The 27,614-nt window shown below is 46.4% G+C and overlaps 1 protein-coding gene across 7 annotated transcripts in view; it reads left to right on the top strand.

Annotated features, from left to right (window-relative positions):
• The window catches only part of MOV10L1 (Mov10 like RISC complex RNA helicase 1), a 91,191-nt gene extending 83,414 nt beyond the window's left edge, over positions 1–7,777 (top strand). For all 7 annotated transcript variants that reach the window (XM_039512514.1, XM_039512535.1, XM_039512504.1 and 4 more), the window contains 2 exons: positions 5,772–5,863; positions 6,571–7,777. In XM_039512514.1, the coding sequence (XP_039368448.1) occupies positions 5,772–5,863; positions 6,571–6,580 (102 nt within the window). In that variant the 3' untranslated portion in view covers positions 6,581–7,777. The remainder of the gene's footprint in view (positions 1–5,771; positions 5,864–6,570) is intronic.
• The last annotated feature ends 19,837 nt before the right edge of the window (positions 7,778–27,614 follow it).

The raw sequence follows: 27,614 nt of genomic DNA, 5'->3' as shown, positions 1-27,614 counted from the left end.
CATTAGGCTCCAGGCCATCCTGATGGATTCGGCGCTGGCCCCAACCCCGGCACACTGCTCCGAACTGGTATCTGGCACCGTGGCATCGGTACGTGGAGACCCTCTGGTACCATCCACCAGGCGGCACCGCTCCCCTTCCACAGGGCACGCCAAGAGGACCGGAAAGACTCCCTCTTCACAACGGCACCGAGGGAAGTCTGGGACAGTGGCTAGGCCCATGTCAGGTAGTCCTCAATCCCCACCAGGTCCTAGGTCTCCGACGCACGTTGAGTGGAGTAGCCTGGCCCCTTCGGAGCAGGCCTCTCCGGATGTCTGGATGCCATCTATGCCCGAAGCCCTCCAGGTGGCCAGGGACGTCATGTCCGTGCCGGTGCCTGGAGCTCTGCCGATGTCAACCCCGTGCTCCAGGGGCAAGCCGCCACTGGGATCTCTGCAGTCGCCGCTGGCCCAGTACCGGTCTCAGTTGAGGGAACGTTCCCAACACCACTCACCGCCTAGCAACCATTCAGGGCTCAGTCCATGTGGATCGCCCTCGATGCCGGCCAGACTCTCTGGATGGGTACCGTCCAACCGGGACTCCCTGCACCGCTCGTCTTTGCAGAGTGAATACCAACGGGACCATGGCAGACGTCGCAACGGTCCTCGTCTAGAAGGAGGTACCACAGTCGGTCGCAGCACAACCTTCGATGCCGTTCCCGCTTGGACTCCCGCTCCCAGTCTCCGCCAAGGCACCATAGCCCTGGACATCGCTCGCCGGTATCTCGCTGTTGCAGGTCTGCCCTGTTGAGGTCGTTCACGGAGCAGCTACTACTGTCAGTGCCGTTCCTCCACCTCGAGATTGCAGTCCCATGACCGATGTAGATCCCAGCACTGCTGCTACTCCCGGTCCAGAGGCAGCAGCGGGTCGCACATCAGCCATCTACAAGCTAGGCTAGCCAACCTGATCAGCCGGCCCTGCTGGTGCCTCAGCAAGTGCAGTGGCACCGAGCGTCATGGCCGGCCCAGTGGTACCAATGGGCACCATGGCCACCAGTGCAGCCTCCAATGGGAACTCGCTTGGTGGCCGGAGCATCGGAAGCACTGTCGGCCTCCATCCCTAGACTTCCAAGAAAGGAGTCGGTGGGACCCATGTCCTCGGCACCATGCCCGGAGTCTGACCAGGTGATGGATCCTCCGGTGCCAGCCGACACCCAAAGCACCACACCGGCCTCCTCAGCCCGTCCGGAGGAGCTGATTGCGGCTCCATCCCACAGGAGGACTGCCAGGCCCACCAAGACCTCTTAAAAAGGGTGACAGCGAGCCTCCACCTCCAGGCAGAGGAGATGAAGGAGCCCTCAGACTCCCTGTTCAATGTGCTGTCCCCTTCGGCACCGGGCATGGTGGCCTTACCGCTCCTTGAAGGGGTGGTAAGAATTTCAAATGCCCTGTGGCAAACACCAGCCTTGTTTGCTCCTATCTCTAAGAAGGCAGAACGCAAGTACTTTGTACCCACTAAGGGGCACGAGTATTTGTATACCCACCCGGCGCCCAACTCCTTGGTGGTTGAGTCGGTCAACTGCAGGGAACGACAGGGGCAACCAGCCCCAACCCCTAAGAACAAAGACTCTCAGAGGCTGGATACTTTCGGGAGAAAAGTTTGTCATCAAGCTTCCAGCTTAGAGTAGCAAACCATCAGGCTCTCCTGGGTTGCTATAAGTTTAATCTCTGGGGGTCCCTCCCCAAGTTTGAGGACTCCCTCCGAGAGCACAACAGAAAGGAGTTTAAGGCGCTTGTGGAGGAAGAGGCAGCGGCCGCGAGAGCATCCCTGCAGGTCACTTTGGATGCAGCGGACACGGCCGCACGGTCCATGGCCTCGGCGGTGTCCATGAGACGGGCATCCTGGCTCCTGCTCTCTGGGCTATCCAGCAAAGCACTATTGTTAATGCAGGATCTCCCTTTCGCTGGGAAGGCTCTGCTGAAGAAACAGACACAAGGCTGCACAGCATGAAAGACTTCCACACGACCCTCCAGACCTTGAGTCTCTATGTCCCTGCTCCGGCAAAACTCAAGTTCAAGCCGCAGCAGGCTCCCACCCAGGCCGCCCATAAGAAGCAGTGGGACCATAGAAAATGCCCGCAAAGGCAGTCTCGGCCTGCCCCCCAGCCTGGGTCCTCTAAGGGCAAGCAGGCAGGTAAAAGGCGGTTTTGATGGGACCCTTGGGGGTACCCCGCCAGTTCTCAGCAGGGATCCACCCCTAATAAAGCTCCCTTTTTCCAATTGGTTGTGTGCTTTCCTCCTGGAATGGTTGCGGCTCACCTCAGACCGTTGGGTCCTCAACACCATCTCCCAGGGTTGCACCCTTCAGTTGACCTCCTCCCCGCCCAATCCATCCCTCTTGGGGGACCCATCGCACGAGGCTCTGCTCGAGCAGGAGGTTGGGCGGCTCCTGGAACTAGGAGTGATAGAGGCGGTGCCCAAGGAGTTCCTGGGCAAGAGATATTACGCCCAGTATTTCCTTATCCCGAAGGCCAAAGGGGGCTCAAGACCACCATGGACCTGCGAGTCCTGAACTAGTACATGGTGAAACTCAAGTTCCACATGGTTTCTCTGGCCTCCATCATCCCCTCCCTGAATCCTGGGGATTGGTACGCTGCCCTTGATGTACAGGACACATACTTCCATATCCACATATTCGAAGGGCACAGGCGCGTCCTCCATTTCATGGTGGGACAGAGTCACTACCAATTCACGTCCTCCCATTTGGTCTGTCAGCTGCCCCCAGGGTCTTTACAAAGTGTATGTCAGTGGTAGCGGCCTACCTCAGGCGCGGGGGGCGTCCAGATATTCCCCTATATAGACGACTGGCTGGTCAAGGGCACTTCCCGATCGCAGATGAGGGATTGTGTGGCACTTCTCCTGTCCACGTGCACCGCCTTGGGCCTGTTGGAAAAACAACACCAAGTCCACATTAGTCGCAGTCCAATGCATAGAGTTTATTGGGGTGGTGCTGGACGCAACATCGGCCAGGGCCTCTCTCCCCCCAGACAGGTTCGAGACCCTGAAAGGGCTCATCGACTCGATTGCAATGTTCCTGGTAACGACAGCCGGGACTTGCCTGCAACTGCTAGGTCACATGTCGGCGTGCACGTATGTGGTCCACCATGCCAGACTCAGGATGAGGCCCCTCCAGCTCTGGCTGGCCTCGCAGTTCTCCCAGGCCATGGAGAGAATGGACAAAGTCCTCACTGTGCCGAACTCAGTGATCACCTCCCTGCGGTGGTGGTGGTCCACACCAAGCAACATGCTCCAATAGGTCCCGTTCAGTGACAGGGCCCCATCGTTGGAGCTGGTATGCGATGCATCGGACCTGGGCTGGGGGGCCCATGTGGGGAAACTTCAGACCCAAGGCCTGTCATCTCTGCAAGACCTGACCCTTCACATAAACATCAAGGAACTCAGGGCACGACTGGCGTGTATGGCCTTCCGCTCGCACCTGAAGGGCAAGGTCGTCAGGGTCCTCATGGACAACATGGCCTCAATGTTCTATATCAACAGGCAAGGCGGGGCCTGATCCTCTGCCATGAGTCCCTCAGTCTGTGGGACTTCTGTATAGCCCACAACATCCACCTAAAAGCCTTTCATCTGCCAGGCGCCCGGAACACCTAGAAGTGGCCCACTAGCTCTTCCGAAGGTGGGGACCTCCCCAGGTGGACCTATTCGCGACCCGGCAGAACCGACAATGCCCTTGGTTCTGCTCTGGGGGGGGCCTAGGGAAGAGCGCTATCTCCAATGCCTTTATCCTGTCCTGGTCAGGTCATGTGTATTCCACATCCCGTCGTCCTTCCCCTCTGCCGGAGTTGTCTGGCAAGAAGTGGGTGGGATGAGCACGCAGCTCCCCTTATACCGCACTAGGCAGGCGCCACTCCAGGGACCGTGGGAGGCTCTCCCCCCATGGGTACTGCTAGGGGAAAAACTTCCGGCACTGGTGCACATGGCGAGTACGCACACCTATTGTGGAATAGACATGAGCAACACATCTCAAAGAACACCAGTTACGAAAAGGTAACTGTCTTTTTTTAGTGTAGTTCTGCTTTGAAAAGTGATTAAAATGGCACCTTCTAACCTAACATATACCTGTCCCTATGCATAGCTGGCACCTTATCTCTTGACTTTAGTGACATCACTAAAGTCAAGAGATAAGGTGACGTGTCACTAAAAGTCGTCTTTTTTTTTTTACTCATCTTAGCTGCATTATCTCTGCAGTGCTAGGTTTGTGAGCTGGATTCTCTTTTAGCATATGTATTAGTAGATTTCATAATTGTTTTAATTGTGGAGCCAAATTCTGCTCTCATGTGCAGAAGCTCCATTGGATGTTGCTTTCAGTGAGGTTGCACAGATGTAAAATAAAGTCAGAATTTGGCCTGTATGATCTCCTACTGATGGTGGTGATGCACAGATGTGAAAGAATGTGGCCTGACTTTCAGATCCCAGAGGGAGTTCGGAGGATGGGCAGTTGGGGGTGGGGAGAGTTTTACTTGTAAATTTCACCTAGAAACCAGAGATGCCACCAAGATGGAACCTTGGCATACTGTTTCTAGTTTCCTGTATTTTTTTTCAGTGCACAGCCATCTCCTTTATTTAAATTTGTATCCCTATCTGTGACTAAAGGGACAGTTGGAGAGAGGAATTTATATGCAATATTTTTGACTTCTCAGCTTGTGGCTTCAGTTGCGCTGGGACTTTGTATATGTTAGTACTACAGCTATTGACTTCCATGCCCTAAGGAATACTATGGTCATTGTCATCCAAAATGTCAAAATACTTTCTGATATCACCTACAAGTCTTTAGAATATTTAGCTTTTTGTCTATGTCCTAAGAGTAAGCAAATATGTAGAAGTAGGACAGTCAGAATTTTCCTTTGTCTAAGCCATCTTATTGACAATCTTCCCTACCATATAGGGACACACTAGATATGTTTAGATTAGGATGACCAGACAGCAAATGTGAAAAATCGGGACGGGGCAGGGGGTAATAGAAGCCATAAGAAAAAGACCCAAAAATCGGGACTGTCCCTATAAAATCGGGACATCTGGTCACCCTAGTTTAGATGGAGAAAATCAGTGTGAAGCGTCATTCTTTAAGTTACCGTCCTTAGCCTTACCTGGAAATGAAAGTGTTTTAGTCCCTCCTTGGATCTTGGTCAATATGAATTTATAATTTAGAAATCAATCTTCCCAAAAGAAGCCCTAAGAGTGCTTGGATTATTTTGCGAATACCAAGCCTAAAGGGAATCTAACAAGGTATTAACAATGCATCCAAATCAATCTAAACATCATGATTGTTACCTAAAAAATACTGCTTTGTAAATCCATGTTGACCAAGATGAGAGGATGGAGCAAAACACTTTCATTTCCAGGTAAGGAAATGTGGGGGACTACAGCTAATAAGCATTCTGTGTATTTAGAATCACCACCTGCTCTATCATTTATAATGGATCAAAAAGATAAGGTTACTGTGCCTTTCCAGAGTGCAGGGTTTCAGAAACATCTCATACTTTTAGGAGCACATACTAATCTATCTGTAGAGAATGTAAACTCCAGCTAAATGTAGCAACATTATTTAATTACCTTTTTTGTTAACCAGTCTGCAGGTTCTATTTTTTGACAAATACTTTATTCAAATAAATGTAGGTCTCCTGTACTCTTGCATCACCTGTTAATACTCTCTTAAATACACAAATGAATTCAAAACGTGCTACTGTGTTTAAACTTGCTTTTTTATTTTTGGGTAGGATCCCTGTTTCAGTGCTCTTTTGGAATACAGCCTAGAAAATGGAGTTTATGTAGGTTGTGATTTGCCTTCTGAATTGAAATCTCTGCAACAGTGAGTGCCTGCCTTTTCAGTATGTTTAGGTGTGGGGGCAACTTATTGTGTGTTTTTCTAAACAGATACAGTCTCTAATAACGGTCTGACAAATACAGGAACATCGGTTTCCATTTAGCTTTCAAAAGGGGTGGTTACTGAGATATGATTAAGGATATGAAACCAAAGTGTGTGTTTTCCCATAGGTGTTAATTACCAAATTCTAGGTTATAAAGACTATATTGTAACTTATCAAAATTGTGCACATGTGTTTGGGGGACTAGATTTTTTTTTTTTGGTTGGTTTAAGTTTTTCTTCCAAGTTATTAAGCATGGCCTTTGGAGATCTACAAATAGTAAAAAGTACATCCAAAAATTGTAAGTGAACCAAGGCCATTATATTCTAATGAGTGCCTAAAAAGCTCCTAAATAGAGCTTTGTGCATCAAAACAAATGGGCTGACTGCTTGTTGAGCATTTACATCAATAACTTAAAAATCTGATTTGAAAATCTATTTCTAAGGTTTCTAAGATGATAGCAGCTTAACTAAGGGAGAACAGTTCTTAGAGAAGGTGATTTAAGCTAACTGAGCCCCTTTTAAGCAAGATACTAGATTTACTACACAGGAATTAACTTTTTATCTAAACCAGCACTTTCGTATTCACAGGAGGGTGGTTGGATCTACTTCACCATTTGTAATTATTTTTCCCCTCACTTTTTAATCCATAGATACGACTAGCTTCCAGTGCTCAGGGCATGGCCAGAAGACTTTTCCATCTGAAAGTTAATATGTGATAAGCATTGGATTCAAAACAGAAGCTCAGGACCTCTAGTTTCAGCATTGTTTTCTAAGTAGTTTGTATTCCTAAACTTGAGGGGATTTTTTTAATTTAACTACAAACAACTTTAAGTTCAAAATCCTACGTATCAAGGTAAAGTTGCTATGCCAACTTAAGTCTTAATTGTTGTACCAAAACAGTATAAATACCTAAAGTTTATGCATACTGTGATGGACCATTACCCTGTTGGCTTCTCAAAATAGAAGCTAAAAAGAACCAGGAACTAATGTTGAATTTTTCCCATCTTCCGTTTAATTTTGTATCTGTAATATTCTACGATTTTGTAATGTCTCTTATTCATTGCCCAGCAAATCCTCTGAGTTCATGTAGTATCAGTTTCTGTTCAGACCCAGGCAAGTATTTCAATCCAGGCTTCTGACAAAGCTTTATAGCAAAATTAATAGTTTTTGCAGTGTTTCAAGCATTTCTTTTTCTTCTTCTTCCCCTCTCTTTAGTCTCTGGCATTTTTCTCTGAAGAAAGCTATGGTTTCCAAAAAGCTTTTTTCCTTGCTCTCACCTGTTGTAACGTATCTGTAGCTTTTGAAGGTGACTTAGCCTCTTAGGGCTGAACTGCCACAAAAACCTATAATAGAGCTACCATATTTATGAAACTCGTAGCTTGTGCTGCACTTGGGCTTTGTCCAGGTTCTCATTATAGCGAGAGAAAGGAAGTAGTGACAAGGCATTAAATTTTAGGCAACGTCTAACTGTTTTTTTTAATGCAGCCAATAATCTCATGCAAGCAGATAACCTAGATGGTTTCTAATGCACTTTCACAAAAAGGATCAGCTTAATGATTTGGGACTAGGAAATTAGAATTTAGTTTGGAAGATGTTATCTAAAGATTACAAGGGTTACTTAGAGTTAAAAGTCACACACACTACAGTAGAGGTGGAAAAACACTGCAGCAATTACTCCAACAAACAAACTATATTTTTTTGTTTTGGAAAAACAGTGTTCAGCAAAGCCATCCCTATGAGAATGGCCTGCATTAAGTATTCTCTTGGCTTATTTTCCTGTATAAGTGAGATAAAGAGTGTTTGTTTAGAAATTTACTGAGTAATGTTTAAATAATAAAGCATAGTGTACAAAAATAACCTCAACTGTAGTGATCTAGTGATTTTTATGAAAACTTGGTGCATCTGTTTGAAGATTAAGAAATACTGCAAGCAACAATATGATCAAACCTGGACTGCCTACAGTTTCATTTATTGGGTTTCTGACTGCCTATATATACCTTAAGCAAACGTTTTTATTAAAGGTATTCCCATAACAGTGAGTAGAAGCTTATAGTCACTTCAGTGGGTTTTTTTAAAAAAAATTTTGAACTACTGAAACTTGTGGGTTGTTTTATTTTTGTTTCACAGCAAATGACTGACAGTCTTGCTACAATAGCTCTGATCAGTGGTTCATGAAGTCTGATAGCCTTTTACAAGGTAGTGACCTATATGTCATGCTTTTCAATATAATACATTAGGGAAAAATCTGAAATTCATATAAGAGTAAAGCCACAAGGGACAACTTATCTTTCAGCCTGACCATCTGCATAAAATAGGACACAGAATTTCACCCACTAATTCCTGCATCCATCCCAGTAACTCTTGGCTAAACTAGAGCATAGCATGTAGACACTGTTTTTGATTTTTTAAGGTTTGACAGATAACCTTTGTGATCAGTTAGTCTGACTTACATAACACAGGCAGGCCATAGGATGTCCCTGTAATAATTCTAGCTTCAAGTTCAATAGCTGTGATTGAACTAGAGCATGTTTTCTAGAAAAACATCCAATCTTGATTTTAAAATCTGCAGTGATGGGGAATCTACCACAACCCCTGGTGGGATGTTCCAATAATTACCCTGACTGTTAATGTGCACCTTATTTCTAGTCTGAATGTGTCTAGCTTGAACTTGCAATCACCAGTGGATCTTGTCATACCTTGGTCAGCTAGATTTAAAGAGCTATCTGTTGTTACCAAATATCTGTTCTCTCATGTAGGTACTTGCAGACCGTGAGCAAGTCTTCCCCTTTGATAAGCTAAATAGATGGAGCTTCTGGAGTCTCACTATAAGGCATGTTTTCCAGCCCTGCAGTCATTCTTGTACCTCTTCTCTGAATCCTCTCCAAATTTTGAAAATCTTTATTGAAAAGTGGTCACCAGAACTGGACACAATTCCTGTAGCAGTTGCACCAGTGCCAAATACAGAGGTAATATAACCTCCCTACTTCTACTCTGTATTCTGTTTATACATCCCACGATCACATTATTAGCCTTTTTGGCCACAGCATCACACTGGGAGAACATGTTCAGTGGATTATCCACCACATCACCCAAGTCTTTTTGAGAGTCACTGCTTCCCAAGATAGTCTCCCATGCTGTAAGTACGACCTAAATTATTTGTTCCTATATGTATAACCTTACATTTGTCATATTGAAATGCACATTGCTTGCTTGAGCCCATCTTACCAAGTGATCCAGATTGCTCTAGATCAGTGACCTGTCCTCTTCATTATATACCATCTTCCAATTTTTGTGTCCCTCTGCAAATTTTTTTAGTAATTGTTTTTTTTCCCAAGTCATGGATAAAAAGATTAAATACCATAGGGGCAAGAATCAATCCTCAGAGGACCCCACTAGAACCATAGCCATTTGTTAATTACCTGTTTTAAATACACCCTGAAACGTACCTATCATTTAACCAGTTTTTAATCCATTTATTCTTCTTCGAGTGATTGCCCCTATTGTATCCACTGAGGGTTTACGCAAGCATGCCATGCCTGCAGAGCTGGAGAATTTGAAAGTAGTGGTGTCCATTGATCCACGCATGCACCCTTGCTTTGCCTTATGGTTTTGTCCAAGGTAATAAAGAGTAGGGTGACCCGACTGCGCCTCCAGTTCCTTCTCACCGCTGCATGGTCTGAGTTGGAGCTGCTAGTGTCCTCTCATCTTTGATGCACTTTTAAAAGCAAACAAGTTTAGAAATTCTATATATAGCTAGTTTTAGTCTACTGTTTTTGCTATTTTGTCATAGTCTAGTTTTTAGTAGTAGTTTTAGTAGGATTTGGACTTTGGGGGAATCTGTTTTCCAATTCTTCCCCCCTCCCCCAGTACCCACACGCAGGTACTGGATTATGACAAAGATGCCAGGTTTAAAGATCTGTGCCTCCTGCCCACGTTCATTCTCAGTCAATGACAAGCACCAACGCTGCCTCTACTACTTGGAAGAAGCCCACATTTCATCCAGGTGCAGTGTCTGCCAGTCCTTCCCAAGCCGTACCCAGGAAGGCCAGGCTCTTCTCTAGAAGCACCTCATGGAGGTTGCCATGAGTCTGAAGTCAAAACCAGGCCAGGGAACACTCCTCTGCTCCCCCTGCCCACTCCCATACTTTGGCCTGAGGAACTCATGAGTGCGCCTCTGGCTGCAGAGCTCAATTCCAGCTCCAGTGGTACTGCAACTACAGACCCTGTGCTGGAGCCTAGTTGGAAGGCAAGGAAGCATGCACATAAGCACGGCAGTAAGTCTTCCTCCAAGCCAAAGGATGATGCACCTTCCATGAGTTCCAGCCACCGAGAAGTGGCAGCGTTCCAAGGCACACAAGCATGACACAAAATTGCGCAGACCAACAGATCTGCTGGTACCAAGCTGTGCACACTTTCAGGGTCAGCCTCCATTAAGATGAGGCATCTGTCAGTTCGGGGACAGTTCTCAGCTCCAGTTATAGAATGGGTACTGTTGACACCAGGTGTTGGGAGAGATATATCCATACATAATCCATATATCCATGTAATATAGGCCTAGTGTGGATGAAGTGTGCTTGACATGAGTTGTGTGTTGACAACTGAAGCAAGAATTTGAGATTTTAAGCCGTCAAGAGCTGTCCGTGAAAAATAACTTTATGAGAGAGATGGAGAAATACCAGATAAGGAAATAACATAACAATGTACCTGTTGAAATGTATCTGCTGTAGTTGTAAACAAGAACTGGGGAAAGAGGAACGGCTTGGGCCTGGGACTGTTTCTAAACATTTTTGGGTTTTGACAATTTGCCCAGAACTGTCTCTGAAATTGCCTAGACAACTACTGATCTGACAAAGTGGATTATTAAAGATATTTGATACTCTCACAATTTGGAGTCGTTCATGGATCCAGGGCCCTGTTTAGATTAAGATGTGGTAATGCTGACTCCCCGCAACTTGTGATCAGACTGAACATCAACTGGCCATTGGGACTTCAATTCTGATCTGCAGATTCTGGTGTAGTATGCTTGGGTTATGAATGTGGAGTGAGTGGTTTATTTTCTAAGCAATAATGAGTATTTGTGGGTTATATACCAACACTGTGTCCAGTATCTGCCTGCTCCCCTATCTCCTAGGGAGACTCCTGATGCGGGTCTAACACGATGCTCGGACAAAGCACCAGAGCCACGTGAGTGGTTCACTCTGGGGGAACTGACATCTCCACATCTTCCCCCGCACCTAGGGAAATCCGACCTATCTAGGAATTGCCACCGTCAGGTCATGTTTCAACTCAGCCTCTTATGGTTTACATACTTCCATCAGTTTCGACAGTACCGTCATCGGATCCAGGATCCGAGTTCTTATAGTTGGCTGATTCCAACAGAGCATAAGAGCCACCTGTTCGCTACGGGTTAGTACAGTTACATGAAAGGTCTGCCCGTGGTGTGGCAATACCCTCCCCTTCAGCAGCATGGAAGCTGCTGGTTACCTTCATGTGGTGCTCTGCACTATCTGACGGATCAGTCTTGCTGGCCCAACTGGGGGTCCTGGCCCCAGTACCCACCCTTGGAACCCACCCATTCCACGAAGGAAGCTTTGCCCCTATCTCTACTTAGGGAACCCTTGAGCAGATGCTCCAAACAAGGTATGGAGGATGAACTGTTCATTCCAGTTCTGAGGGTACCATTGGAACAGGAGCATTTCCCATCATCCTCTCCAGATGCAGTCACTTCAGCCACCCCCTTACCTGCAGATGACTTTTTCCAGTTTCAGGAACTCCTGTGAAGGGTGACAGGCAAACAGCATATGCCACTTGATGAATTACAGGACAAGCAGCATCAGCTCCAGGACATCCTTCATTCATCAGTACCGAACAGGGTTGCTCTTCAAATTAACTATGCCATTCTCCAACCAGATGAAATAGTTTGACATACCCCAGCTACTTGCTCGCTTACCCTCAAGGGGGCAGAGAAGAGATACTACATGCCAGCTAAAGAGTCAGAGTTCTTTTCTCTCACCCCTCACCCAATAACCCTGTGGTGCAAGCAGCAACAGAATGATCCAGATAGCAACATACGTGCTCCACCTCGACAGATGAGGGCAAACTCTTGGATCTTCTGGGATACAAGTTCTTTTCTTCAGCAAGCCTCCAATTTCAGATTTCAAACTACCAGGCTTTGCTTGCCAAATATGAATTTCTTAACTACAGTAAATTGGAGGACTTTGCCAACAAGCTGCCTCAGCAAGACTGAGCATGTTTCCCATCTATCCTGGAGGAGGGCAAGCTGGTGGCTAGAATGGTGCTACAGTTAGCTATAGATGCAGCAGATACCTTGTCTCACTAGATGGCCACTGGTATTGTCATGAGGAGAGAATGATGGCTGCACTCATCCAGTTTCCCCAGAAAGGTGCAGAAAACCATTGAGGACCTTTCTTTTGATGAGTCACATCTATTTAATCAGAAGACCGATGATTCCCTCCATTTCTTCAGCACACTTTCACCTTTTCATGTTCTCTGTATGTATAAATATCTCCTGTCTGTGTGTTCCATTCTATGCATCTGAAGAAGTGAGCTGTAGCCCACGAAAGCTTATGCTGAAATAAATGTGTTAGTCTCTAAGGTGCCACAAGTACTCTTGTTCTTTTTGCGGATACAGACTAACACGGCTGCTACTCTGAAACCTTCCAAAACCTGGTAGTCAACGGGTGTATAAATATGGAGTGCCCTTCCACGCAGGTGGTGGGGATGGAAGTCACTGATAGCCAGTGAGGGCGAGTCCAAATGTCTTCAGGGACAGGAAGTAGTCTAAAAGAAGGGCAATGTTCACTTTCTCAGAGGCAAAGTCCCTCTCTGCTGGGGGCGGGGGGACGGGGGAAGGGCAGCAAATCCTGAGCCCCACTGCTCTGGGCAGGAGGAGCCAAAGCTGAAGTTCAAGGGCTTCAGCCCCATGCAGGGGGCCTGCAACCTGAGTGCTGCTGCCCAGGGCTTCAGCCCCTGGCCCCAGCAAGCCTAAGCCAGCCCTGGCAACCCTATTCAAAGGGGGTCATGATCCACAGTTTAAGAACCACTGGTATAAGGGGCTTTGTGCCGTGTTTAGGATTTTTAGATCATACTGTATTAGGGGTTATTAGCTATGTTAATAAAATTATTTTTTTGAAAAGTATACTGCCTATGTCAATTACTTTATTGGAAGGTTATATCCATGTCCTTCAGTGTTTTCCTTCACAATTCCAGAAACATATCTCGGGAAAGACACATTAAGTGGGCAGTAGGCTAGGAATGCCAAAAATCCATTTTTCGGGGCAACACCCTAAGTTTGAGAATGTTGATCTGGACAGAAGCTTCTTCCAGAGTCCATTTGCCCTGGACTACAGAGCCTTGGAGGTGGGCACCCTAACCCAAAAGTGAAATATCCATGGTAATGAACCTGTAGGGGAATGGATGAAAAAAAAGTAACTTCCACACAAACTTTGAAAAGATCCTTGAACCAGTTGAGGGAACAGAGAACTCTGAGATATGGTCACTTGTTTGGATAGACGATGTCTGTCTAATAAAAAAAAAAAAAAAGTCAGGGTGTGCCTGTAAATAAGAACTAGATGCCTGCCTCTGAGTGAGATCTGCCCCACCCATTCTATGTCTGGCCACTGCTCACAGAACGTTAATGTAAATCATCGTGTTTCTTTAACATATTGTAATGTTTTCTTGTACATTTGCATAGAAGCTCTGTTTGTTACTTTCTGATGATTGCAATATAACATTGTATTGGGGCTTTATGCATGTGTTTGAGCGATCTCTATGTGCCTTAAGCACCATATTGTAACTGCTGTATGACTTATGTATGATAGGTTTCCTATGCTGTCTTATTTTATTATGGCGTTTTACATGGTATGTTTTGTAGAATGATATATTTTTCTTTATTTAAATATATTGTAATTGCTTATCTCCTTTAAATAAGTGATACTTTGTTTTCAGAATTACTGTTTGCATGTCAGTCTTTTGAGTGGAGGCCTGTATGTGTGTCCTTCCAGGGGTTAGCAGAATTAGCCTGCTCTGGGGAGTCCTCTGCGGGTCAGAGACAAGCCCCCTGGTAATACCCTGGCAATTCCTCTAGGACTGGCCACCACCTTATTACTAAGGCTACAATTTTGTCATGGATATTTTTAGTAAAAGTCAGGGATAGGTCACGGGCAAGAAACAAAAAAAAATCACAAATGCTGTGACCTGTCCCTAACTTTTACTAAAAATATCCATGACAAAATGGGGAGGGAGGAGAGTCCACCACCCTGTCCCTCCCCTGCCTTCAGCAGCTGGGAGCTGCAGGGCCCCATTGCGCTGTGGAGCTGGAGTGGGGCGGGGAGGTCCCCTGCCACCACTGGTTGGGGAGTTGTAGTTGAGCAGCCACTAAGCAGCTCTGGGGTCCCTCTGTGGTGGCTGGAGGTGGCTAGGAGCTGTGAGGTGGGAGGCAGCTGAGCAGCTGCAAGGGGTGGCCCTGCCAGCAGCAGGGGAGCTGCAGGGGTCCCTGCAGCTGCTGAGCACTTCCAGGGTTCCTCTGCCACCACCACCAGCAGCTGGGCAGCTCAGGGGTCCCCACCAGTGGTGGCAGCCAGTCAGCTGCAGGGGTCCCACCACCGCTGGTGTCTGGGGAGCTGTGGGGGCCCTTTCCAGCAGCCACTAAGCAGCTCCAGGATCCCTCTGCCTATGGGGGCTGGGGGAGAGGATTGGATTGGATGCTAGTGGTGGCTCAGCAGCTGCATGGGGGGGGCCCTACCAGCGGTGGCAGCTGGGGTGCTCAGGGGTCCCCGCCGGCGCTGGCCAGTTGCAGGGGTCACCTGCAGAGGCTGGACTGCTGCAGGGGTTCCTCACTGCTGGCTTCAGCAGATGTTGCTGAGCATGCTCAGTACACCCGAAGCAGCACATTCAGTCAGCAGTTTTTCTACAGGGTGACTGGTCAGCTGTGGGGGGGCCCCCACTGTCAGGGAAGTTACTTCCATGTCCCCCCTGACATAACCTTAGCCTTACTTATTACCCATTTGGATGGAATAAATTGCAGAGTTGTAGGCAAACCATTATTGGAGTGCCTGAGATCCAAATTGTAGGGTAACAAGCTGAGTAAAAAGAACAGGAGTACTTGTGGCACCTTAAAGACTAACAAATTTATTTTAGCATGAGCTTTCGTGAGCTACAGCTCACTTCTTCGGATGCAGTTCTGAGTAAAGCTCACTAAGGTGAGATTAAGTTGACTCTAAATACATGAAGGGTGGGGTCAGTCAGGTAAGAGGCAGTTCTTAAACAGGTCCAGCTTGATAGATAGGAAAATCTGATTGGCCGAACAGGTATGCTAATAGATGGCATTGAGAGCAACCAATCAGAAAGTGTCAGAAATCATATATAAGACAGAGAGGCACTAGGCTTCACTGTGTATGAGCGGTGGCTGGAGACGAGGGGGAAGATGCGAGCAGAGCAGACAAGCGCAGAAGCAAAGTAGAACTAAAATCACTATACCTGACACAACAGAAGGACCTTAGACGAACCAAAGGGATTTAAGAAGAATAAGAGTAAGTTTAGTTATTTTTTAAAATTATAAGGAATGTATGAGGGGTAACTGTCAAGCTGGATGCCTGTGTATGAATGGATTTTAAGATCACTGCATGCATTCTGTAAGTGACTGATCACCACTCAGGAATGTTTAAGTTTGCCATTTATGTAAATATTGTAATGTTTACAGCTTTGTTGTGTGTCTGTTACATTGTGGTAAATTTAAATACTATATTCAACATTGTATTCCATTATGATTTATGTAGTATGTTGTGCTTAGTGTATGCGATGCAACACTGTATTGTTATGTAGCTTGTGTTGTGTTATACTGTGTTCTTTCTTGATTATATGTTGTTTACCTAAATGATTATTTTGTTTTCAGAGAATTACTGGTTGAGTGTCAATCCTTTGAGTGGAGGTCTGTATCCGTGTCCTCCCAAAGGTTAACAAAACTAGTCTGTTCTGGGGAGTCCTCTGAGGGTCAGACACACTCCCTGGTAAAACCTGGGTAATTCCTCTAGGACAGGCCTACTTAGATGGGCAAAATTGACAATTGGTTTACAGATATAGACCATTATTAGGGTGTCTTAGGTCCAAAAGTTGGACCTAACAGAGGGAGGTGTCTCCTCAACTGCTGCTTCTTGCCCCTCTGTGGCTACTTCTTGGGGAAGCTATTGTGGTACCAGTAGCTGCTGGTCCAAAACGGGCCTCTTACAGGAAGGTACCCTACAATACTGCTCACTTTAAGGAGCCATGGAGTTCCAGAAGACCCACTACAATTGTGCATAAAGAAAAGGTCCTCGGGATACTCATGCCAGAGGTGATATGAACATGACACATTCTGGGATCTTTTCCCCAGGAAACACCTCCAGTGAAGACAGTGGGTTTGGGATGGAGGTGCAGTTCTGGACAGAAATGTCCAAGTCAGAGGAGGTATCTTCTTCTGCATCCAATAGAGGAGTTCCAGGCAGTGGTACCGGGAACTATGTCCATTTTGGAGACAAGGGTGGGGCTGGTGATCGGGTTGGTACCAGCAGTCAAGATTTTATGCTGGGATGAGTACAAGTGATAAGTTCTCTAGCAATACTAGGGAAGAGTTTCTTTCAGTACCCTTTAAGACGGGCGATTCCAATTCCTCTGCAGGAGGTCTTTGTGAGAGAGGAACCTGACAGTAGTGGGGAGCCAGAGTAGTGCTCATGAGAAGCCAGAGACTGCACCAGGGAAAGGTGCAGCAGTACGATTCATGCACTATATAGTTATGCACCCCAAGGAGGAATATACCTGAGAGGGTGCAGAGGGATGGTCCATGCACTTTTTGTGGCTGTGATGCAAAGGAGGCAATACCAGAACCTTAGAAGAAAGCTTCTTAAGAGTCATAGCCCCTGGAGAAGTCTCTGGGGCTAGAGGGCTCAACTTCAGTATTGATGATGATGCCTCTCAGCATGGTTTGCTAGAAGATTTCTTGGTGCAAGTATACCACAAGTCTTGGTGGGTAGTGGTGCTTTGGTACCAGAGCCAGTAGCAGTACCCATGACCAGAACATGAGCTCTCCCTATTTCCAGTCTTGAACAGTGACTTTCCCCTTCTTTTGATATCTCTCTGCAGGAATTTGGTTTTCTTTTTTGAATGGTTAGTTTCCAAAACTGCCCCATGGTCTGTGGAAGACATCACTGTTGCCTGAGTGTGTGATGCCAGTGTACTGGGACAGATTAGGCTCCACAAGCCTCAAGGAGGTCTCAGAGCTTGCAAGATCAGTTTTTAAATGAGGTGTAGACCTTACACTTTCACAGGACGAGAGTCTCCCTGACTCATCTGGAATGCCTGTTGTTGAGGGCCAAAGACCTGTGGCAGAGCTGAAAGACTTTGAAGCCTGGGGAGGTTGGCATAACTCAACCAGGGAGGCCCTAGACAACAATGGCCAAGAATGGAAGGCCCTGGCAGCACAAGGAAAGGGGCAGCTGGAAAACACCCCCTACCCTCAAAAGCACAAACCTATGCTAAAGTAAAAGAACACTAACAAATAGAATTAAATACTTATAAAAAGGATGCTGACAACTAGCAGCAGACACTGAAGTGCTCTGGCTTGAGTTGAGGGTGGGTGAGAAGGAACTAGAAGGGTAATGGGTAATACACTCTCACACCAGAGCATGAGGATGTATAGAGTGCAGGTGTAGACTTAAGTTCCCTGTAAGCTGCCCAGCTGTGCAGCAGCCTATTTAGCACTATGCAGGTGCTTAGGGAACCCACCCGGGGCCAGGCAGCATCCCTCCTCTGGCCCCAACTCACCCAGCGGCCTGGACCTGCTATGGGCAGAGCAGGTCCAGGTGCAGCCGGGGCAGCATGGCCGCAGCAGCACAGACCCAGGTGCAGCCAGATTGGGCCCAGGCACGGCCAGAGTGGCACCGACCCAGCCATGGCCAGACTGGGCCCAGGCATGGCCTGGCCTGACCTGAGAGCAGCCCAGACCCAGCTGCAGGTGGGGCAATGCAGCAGGAACGGCAACCCCAGCTACGGCCCAGATCTGCTGGGGCCGGGGCACCTAACCTGCAGCTCCAAACCCAGAGATCCCGCGGTAGGGACAGGCCCTGCTGCGGGGAGAGTGCATTGGGACGTGTCCTCTCTTCTGAAGTAGCCCTAGAGTGCCCTCCTGTGCCTAAACCCCCCACCCCCAGAGCCCACACCCCTAGCCAGAGCCTTCACACCCCTGCACCTTAACCCTCTGCCCTAGCCCCCTCCCACAAGAACCCCTCAGCCCCCCCACGAATTTTGTTATGTGCACCAATATGGAGGTGATGTATGAGACATCACCTCCATATTGGTGCACATAAAATTCATTCTGCACATGGGTGGGAAAAATTAGAGGAAACACTGGTGTAGGCCCTCAGACCCTGCTGATTAAAATCTCCAAGAGTGCTTGAGTGTGCACAAGTCCTGTGGTGGAGCACCCAGAGTGACATGTATTAGTTTAGATGGAATATGTGGGCCAAATATGTTAACATCTAGTCACCATCACATTACACAGTGTAAAACAAGGTCTGAGGTTTGGTACAGAGACCTCAGGCTGCTTCATACCATGGCAAATACAACATTAAACATCTTTTTAACTTTTTATTAAAGATAAAAGAAAAAAGTTAAAACATTTGAAAGGTAAAATATTAAGTAAGGCTTTTTTTTCTAAAACATCCCTTCTTCCCTTTCCCAGGAGAGCATTTTTAGAAGGAAAATCCCCTTGTCAGAAATGCTAACTTTCCTTTTGGAGAACAGAGAAAAAGATAGTTGAGGGGGGCTGGAACTATTGTTGTTAATTTCATCCAAGTGCTGTTGGGATTCAGCTACAGCTAGTAGACACGGCAATGTTATCTGGGTCCCTCTCTGTGGTCTAATCGAGAGATCTTTCAGGATTAGGATGAAGACTGCCCACGCTCCCAGGAAATGGTGGGGATGACAGCCATGGTGGTGAAGCTTACAGCAGTAGCCTCCATCTGTTATTTTCTCCCCAAAGTCTCAAGAACCCAAAAAGGGCATGGTAGGTAGACTAGCCCATTCTGTCCATGAGTTAGTGCTAATACCCAACACACCAATTTGGTTAATTAATTTCCAGATCCACATTTTCTAGTTTATCAAATATGATCTCAATAGAGTCTGAATTATATTAGCAGGCTTTTTTGTTTGGACTTATTCAGTTTCTCTCTGGTTTTCTTGCACCTGTTCCTATTAATATGGGTTGTTATAGGTTGTGACATCTTATGAACTTACTCCCTTCCAGTTGAACTCAATTAGAGTAAATTTGTAGACCCAATCATCACAGCAGATGACAACTCAAAGGAGAACCATGCTCTCTGAGCTCCAGCTACACCCATACCAGCACATGGCATCTCACCAAAGCCTGAGATTACAGGGAAGGTAGCCCTTTCCTTAGAGGATGTGGGAGGTGGTGATTTTTTTTTTTTTAATCAGGGTGCTTACCTTTACCCTCCTCACTTCTGAGTTTGGATGAGTCCTGGGCCTGACCTTTGAGGATAAGAAACACAGGAGCCAGAGAGCCATGAGGTGGTGGCTCCATCCACTGCATTAGGGAGCCAGTAGACCCAAGGTCAGATTATGGCCATATGAAAGGCTCTATCCAAGTTCTACAGTCACAGTTGAAGGACAGAATGACATCTTGCACTTCAAAGAGTAGGTCTCCCTGTGAAAGCATCAACAGCTCTTGTGGGGATCACTAACCAGGAAGAGCCTGGGGGCAGCCTAGGCAGGAGTTGAAGTAAGGGAACTAAGTGCCCCAAATTGTACAGGTAACTAGGGGAAACTATACCCCGACACTATTATTAAAAACTATCTAAGAGCAACTATTCACAACAGCTAAACCTAACAGCAGGAATGCTAGAAAAGCTTGTGGATACTGAGGAAGTTTTGTCTCATATGACAAGTGGTAGAAAGGAACTGGATAGGAGGTCAATGTATGCTGCCCCTCAGTTCAGAGCATAAGAAGCAGGTGCAGACCAATGGACACTGCTAGTGAAATATTCATCGCAGGCACATGGAATGCATGTGCCCCCATAGTAAATACACATAGGGACCACGACTCAAAGAAGAGCCAGAAAACACAGAGTATAGGTATATGCCAATACACCCTTAATTATTCCCCCTTGGAGCTGGCACTATCCACTAAGAATGATCTGCACGCACTACAGATGCATTCACTGTTAGATACAGCTGTATTGAATGGAGGGAGGGAGGGATTAGTTTGAAAAACTTGGCAGAAAAAATGGTTACTAACTTTCCATAACTGTTGTTCTTCAAGATGTGTTACTCATATCTATTCCATGTTAGGTGTGTGTGCGCTCACCACATGCACTAGTGTTGAAAGTTTTTCCCTCAGTGGTATCGATAGGGGACTGGCTCCAGCGTGGCATGCGTATGCAACTGTATAAGGGGCTGCCCCCTCCCTCAGTTCCTTCTTGCCAGAACTCAGACAGAGGGGAAGGAGGGCGGGTTATGGAATGGACATGAGCAACATCTCCAAGAACAGTTACAGAAGGTTGGTAGCTGTTTTTTCTTCAAGTGCTTGCCCATGTCCATTCCATGTTAGGGGATTCCCAAGCAGTATCTCTGGAGGTGGGTAGAAGTTCATGGACGTATCAACTGCAACACAGCTCTGCCAAAGCCAGAGTCATCTCTGGCCTGCTGAGTGATGGCACAGTAGGTTGTGAAGGTGTGTACCGATGACCACGTTGCGGCCCTGTAGATGTCCTGGATAGGGACTTGTGGTAGGAAGGCTGTTGACAATACCTGAGCTCTAGTTGAATGGACAATCACTATGGCTGGAGGTACGACCTGCGCCAACTCATAGTAAGTACAGATTCAGGTAGTAATCCAAGACAAAAGCCTCTGAGAAGACACTGGGAGGCCTTTCATCCTGTCAGCCACCACGACGAAGAGTTGAGTCATCTAAGGAAGGGCTTGGTACGCTCTAAGAAAAAAGCCAGAGACCACCAGACATCCAAGGTGTGCAAGCGCTTCTCTTCATTAGACAAGTGAAGCTTCAGGCAGAATACTAGGAGGAAAATGTCCTGGCTAACATGAAAAGACACCACCACCTTCGGCAGGAAGGCCAGGTGTGGACACAACTGAACCTTGTCCTTGCAGAACACCATGTACAGGGGGTCCACTGTAAGGGCTTCAGTCTCGGAGACTCACCTCACTGACATGATAGCCACAAGGAAAGCAACCTTCCATTACAGATGTGAAAGAACAGGAGGCTAGAGGATCGGAGGGAGGGCCAGTGAGCCTAGAGAGAACTAGGTGATCTGCTGTTGACCCCTTGAAGGGAACAGAACCAATAGCACTTGCTGTTCCACCTGGTGGTGGACAGGTCCACTTGGGGAGCTCCCCACCTCTGGAAGATCATTCTGATGACCTCTAAGTAGAGGGACTACTCGTGGTGAGAAAACAGCCACTTGCTGAGGCGATCCACCAGTGTGTTTCAGACACCAGGGAGATGTAGAGCTTCGATGTGTATGGCATGCAGTCCCACAGTCAAAGGGCTTCTTGAGAGGGGGCCGAGGACCATGCTCCTCCTTGACTATTCACATAGAACATGGAGGCCCTATTGTCCGTCAACACTTGTAACACCTAATGGGACAGTTGCAAAAAGAACATTTAACAAGCCAACTGGAAGATCCTGAGCTCCCTGACACTGATGTGCAGTGCCAGCTCTTCCCAGGACCACAGCCCCTGGGTCTTTAGTGATCCAAGGTGGGCTCCCAGGCCCAAGTCACACATGTCCAACACTAGCACCATTGTGGGTTTTGGGGTCACAAAGGATATTCCTTCGGATATATTTACCAGGTTGGACCACCACTCCAGAGTAGTAAGTACTTGCAGCAGAACTGTGAGGACTCCGTCCATATGGAGCCTGACTGGGGTATAGACTGGTGCCAGCCACATCTGGAGGGGCCCCAAGATGTAGTTGTGCATGTTGAACTACATAAGTGCTCGCCGCCATGTGCCCTAGCAGTCTGAGGCATACCCTGGCAGTAGTGATAGGGTGACTGGCGAGTTGGGTGATGAGACCTGACATTGCCTTGAATCTGGACTCTGGGAGAAAGGCCCTGGGTCAGGTAGAGTCCAGAACTGCCCCAATGAACTCTATTCTATGTACTGGGACCAATGTGGATTTTTGTTCATTTACAACAGACCTAGTGCTTGGCACATGGCTTGCACCAACTAGATGCTGCACTGGACTTGTGCCTGCAAATGACCCTTGATGAGCCAATATCCTAGGTATGGGTAGATTTGAATGCCCTGGCACCTCAGGTAGGCTGTGACCACTACCATGCATTTTGTGAATACCCCTGACACCATAGCCAGGCCAAATGGAAGCACTGCGAACTGGTAGTGGGTTTGTCCTACTACAAACCAGAGGAACCTTGTGTGTCCATGGAAAATGGAAATATGAAAATATGCATCCTTCATGTCGAGGGTGGCGTACCAGTTTCTAGGGAGGGGATAATGGAGGCCAGGAGGAACTTCAACTTCTTGAGATATTTGATGCCTCCTGGGTCCAATATGGGTTGCAGACACACACACGTTGGCCTTCGGTATCAAAGTACTGAGAGTAAAACCCTTTCCCCTGTAGATGTATGGGGATTTCCTCTAGGGCTTGCACCTCTTTAGCAAGAAGTTGCTCATGAGAAGGGTCCCTGAAGAGGGATGGGGAAGGGTGAGGTAGAAAAACTGTAGGGTATACTCCACTGCCACAGTGCTGAGGACCCACCAGTCCGATGTTATAGCGGCCTAAATGGGGAGGAAAGGAAAAAGTCGGTCTGAAAACAAGAGGGGTGCAGGATTCTGGTTGCAGACTGGGAGGTCGGCCTCGGGCACATCCTCAAAGTGCCCGCTTGTTTCCAGGTGGGTAGCAGGAGGCGCCCGAGTGGGAGGAAGGGGCCGATTGTTGGCCTTGACAGCTCTTATAGCCCTTTCCCCCCCCAATCTGGCTGGGTGCACCCAGCCCGAGAGACCTGCTATCTCCTCAGCCTCCAAGCCAGAGGAGCAAAGTTCCTGACTTGGAGACCATTGCAGTGCCAACGCTATGTCCATATCGCCTCCACACTTACCATCCCAGTATCTGCGGCTGGGGCTCGGGGTCCCGGTGCCGCCTGTCTGAGGACCAGTGGCAGAGCTTGGCGGATCAGCGCTGGTACAGTGGCGAACGATGGCTAAAGCTCTGGGAATGGTACTGGGAGTCCGGTGACCAAGAATGAGATGGCAGAGAATGCCACAACCCCTGGGATCGGTGCCATGAGTCCGGCAATCTGCATCTCGGTGCCAAGGACCAGTTTTATGGTCCCGGTTAACTTCTTTGCCCCGAGGAACAATGCCCGTGCTCCAGTGACCGGTGCCATGATTCCAGGGACTGGTGGTGTGCTACTGCTCTGCGCCAACCATTGTGCAAGCGATGCCACACTTTGGGGGACCAGTCCCAAGAACTCTGGTCAGCATGAGCAGTTTGGAAGCACATCCCCAGGGATCACTGCTTTGATGTCAACCACTGCTGTGCTGGGGAGCGATGCCACACAGAGCCCGTTGCATGGACCCCAGTGATGGCTTCCCTCTAGAGATGGTTAAGTCTTGACAAGACGTCAGAGGCAATGGCAAAGAGACACAATGTCTTTTGTGGCCTTGAAGTCCACCAGCGTGGATGGGACCTTCACCACTACCCAGGGTGACTGGTGGGTCCCTAGGAGAGCTGGATAGCCTAGCTAGCTATGCACATGCCTGGCTGGGCTCCAGAGACATGCTGCCCCACACAGGCCTATGCTGCTCTCTGGTCGCTCTCTTTTCAGGATGGGATGTCGGGGAATGCCCTCTCCCGGTGTGCTTCCTCTGCTTCTTAGCAAGTACCAGGGACCAGTGTCGGGAGGCCTGTGCCGGCGGTGCACTTTGTACCAATGCCACTGTGCTCAGTGCAGAGTCCGATCTCGGCAGCTCAGACACCGGCACAAGGGTCGATTCTATGAGGAGCGCTCCACGTCTTATGTCCCACTCCTTTTTAATTCTTGTCTTGAAGCTCTTGCAGATACGACTAACATGGGTTTACCCCAAACACTTCAAGCAGCTATGATGAGGGTTGCTGATTGGCATAGGCTTTTTGCAGCCATCAGAAGTCTTGAAGCCCAGGGACCGAGGCATGCCCCATCCCTGGGCTAAGTCCCTTAGGGGACTATCTAACTTATCTACAGTACTATTAGCTAACTATTAAGAGAACAAAAAGAACTACTTATCTAATGAACTATTTACACAATGAATGATAGGAAGAACCAATAATAATAATAATAGGAAGAGTACTTGCTGAAGCAAGATGATGTTCCAGCACCGTCACTAGCAGTAAGAAGAAACAGAGGGGGAAGCCGGTGGAGCCCCTTATTATCGGCACATATGTGCGCCACTCCAGAGGGCACCAGAGCTGGTCCCCTAGAGATACCACTGAGGAAAAAACTTCCAGCATTGGTGCATGTGGCAAGCACACACACCTAACATGGAATGGACATGAGCAACGTATCTCAAAGAACTATGATTGTGATATGAGGCAATCTGCCTTATACTCTGTCTTCCAGTGTCCATATGCCCTATTCACTGAGTATTCTTCACTACTTCCAAAGGCAGAATGTGTGTGTGTGTGTGTGTGTGTGCATGTGCACATGTACCATAACTATTTACTTCCTGGTTTTCAGAGGTTAGAGTGTCACTGAACTCATTATTTTGGAAGGGCATGAGATACCACAAGCCAACCCTAACTGTGTTAAGTATTTTGTCAGTAAATATCAGTTTGGTTTTTTTAAACAGAAAAATGTTTTTGTTGAGCCAATCGCTACAGCTACCTACGTGACCATTATGTAGCTTGGCAGTTGAGACATTACTGTGGCAAGGCATTAGCCACACATCTAGACAACTTAATTTTTTTGAACAACATTTTCACTATTACTTCCCCTAAGGGCTGGTAGGTATTCTAAAGTAGCTAGGATAAATGTTGAGTGACAGACCATTTGGGGCACAATCAGAGACAGTTTGATTCCCAAGTCTACACAAAGCCAGTGGTAGAATGTCAACCTTAAGAAATGCTGGATCTCAAACTCCTTGTTCAAATAACTCCAACTTTGGATCACTAACTCTACCCACCATCCTCATGAGGCATACCAAATTTCAAGGCAATTCAAGTAAACATGGGGCTTTTAGAGCACTCAGAGTCAACCTTTAAACAGAAAGGGCTTCCCCGCCTTAACTAAAGCAGAGCTGCTGCTTTGCTGTAACGTACTGTAGCATCTGTACCAGACCTTGTTATTTGTAACCACGTTATCCACTTCCAAGTTACGCCACTATCTTAATTGTGACAATAGTAACTGGATAGGTTGTTTACTTGGGCTGTGAACTTCCTTTCATATAGCTGAATCATGTCTACCACTAACAAGATGAAGGCTCATTCAAAGTGGGATGGATCTTTTAAGAATGAAGGCTCAGTTACATACTCTAGACATCCTAATCTCAATTAAAATCTAACTTCTCCTTGTAAGACTAAATAAGCTTAGCTTTCACATTATCTGCGGCTGTAAATTCTACAATAACATCTACAACATTTTCATCTTTCGCTGGGTATCATTTGGAAGTGAAAATTTATCTACAATAATTCATATGTCTAAGTTAATCAGCTGGGCTAATTTTGATTGCATAATAAACTTAGTAACATAAGATGCACTTCAAATATCGACCTGTTGCATCCGACTGTTCCTGTGCTGGTGTATTAGCAGTCAAGAAGGGTGTGGATGTTGTAGGTTAATTGTTTGTCAGAAATGAGTGGATGAATCCTAAGGCTCTCTTCCTACTCTGTTTATGTTTACAATATGCATATACTCTCTATGAATGATTTGAAGATAGACAGTATAGGTGATGCTTTTTATAGCCACAGTAGGAGCAATCTTCCAGTGAGGTTGCTGATCACATGAAAACAGTTCCAAAGGAGGTGGGAGGATTGATTGTGACAGTTTAACTAAAATGACTAAAGGGATAGATGTCTGACTCTTTGAAGAACGTAATTTAGGATGGAATTCTAAAAGCATAACAAGGATCAGTGAGAAAATTAGGGAAGAAAATCTAAGCTGAGCAGGAAAAGCTTCATCAGTTCACAAGGGAGGCTATTCTTGAGAGGAAGAAGCCCCATCATTTGCAATTGAACATGAGTTTGGAGAAGTCTGTAGGAACAAGCCTCTATTAGCAGAGATGGGCTGGATTATTTACTAGGTCTTTGCCATTCTGAACATATTTTTCTCACCCATCTCACCTTCTCTCTTCATAGTAGAGATGGGAGAGAAAAATATGTTCAGAATGGCAATTTGCAACACATTCATTTAAATGTTTCTGGAGATTTACAGCAGATTGTATGTGTGTATCTGTAGAGAGAGAGTGAGAACATGCATATACTGGTATAAACCAGATCAGATACCGTCCCTATTTAATTTTAAATCAGCCAAGTTGGCCCTAGGGGTCATGCACTGCACTAGTTATTTGTCACTGTCAATAGTAACATCTCCCATCTTGGATCAAAAACTACTGCCTCCACTCATAGTGTACAAATATAAAGTGGCAGCATTCTTCTTCAGTCAATAAGCATTTGAAGAGATGTGATCTTAGACCATATTGTGCATAAACAATAAATGGGTTGAGTCTGGTTTTAGTGAGCTATTCAAAAACAGTGGGTCACTTCATTTGTTTCATCTTCATGTTTAAATGTAATTTTGACAACACTATCAAAAGCAAAAAGTTTATTTTCAAGACAATTAGTGTTGAGTTTGTAAATAAGATAACATAGCATAATCTATAATACTTCCACTAACAAACTCCATTTTTCCTACTGGTGATCTATACAGTATTATCATGTGAAAAATATACAAAATCTCCCTGGAAAAGATGAATTTATGTCAACAAGATACTTTACAGCCACTGCTACAATGTTTAAGTGGCTGGGTTGTGGTAAGGCACTAGATTACTGAACTGAGGTAAATTTGTATAGATCTGTGTTATGCAAGCCTTCTGTACATACACAGTTGAGTCCAATAAAGTGTCAAGGATGTAGTGAGAAATTTATCGATGCACATACCCACAACCTAGAAACAGGAACAGTCTCAGTGCTTCTGGTGTCTTTATTGCCCCAGCTTTTGAAAGTGAGGTAAATTCTTTCCCTGCTAACTAAAGAAAGTAATGTTTTAATGTAAGCTATCCAACCTTACACAAATATTTGCCACAAGGCATTTAAGGCGGTTAGATTTCTTACTCCTCTCAAAGAACTATTTCTCCAAAGTCTATCCTTTGCAAATAGACTAGTCATGGAAGCGTCCTTTTAACAAGGAAAAAAATGTAAAAGTCAGTCTTGTTTTAGAGAGAAAATTATGCCTGCATTGCACTATTAGTAAGTCACACTGTAAAGTAATATTATTCAGTAACCACTATTTCCATTGAGGACTTTGATTAAAAACTGAATTTGTATACATGTCCCACTGTCAATTCAGTTTAAAGAGCTATGTACTTATAAATTAATCAAAATGACAGGTTTGGGACTCTGATTTAACTGGTGTTTTACAGTATTAGTACTAGAACCATATCTGTCCCTCTT

The sequence above is a fragment of the Mauremys reevesii genome, linkage group 1 (genome assembly GCF_016161935.1).
Source record: "Mauremys reevesii isolate NIE-2019 linkage group 1, ASM1616193v1, whole genome shotgun sequence".
Lineage (NCBI taxonomy): Eukaryota > Metazoa > Chordata > Testudines > Geoemydidae > Mauremys > Mauremys reevesii.
The sequence above is the reverse complement of the archived record's forward strand: the minus strand, read 5'-3'. Positions and strand labels throughout refer to the sequence as shown.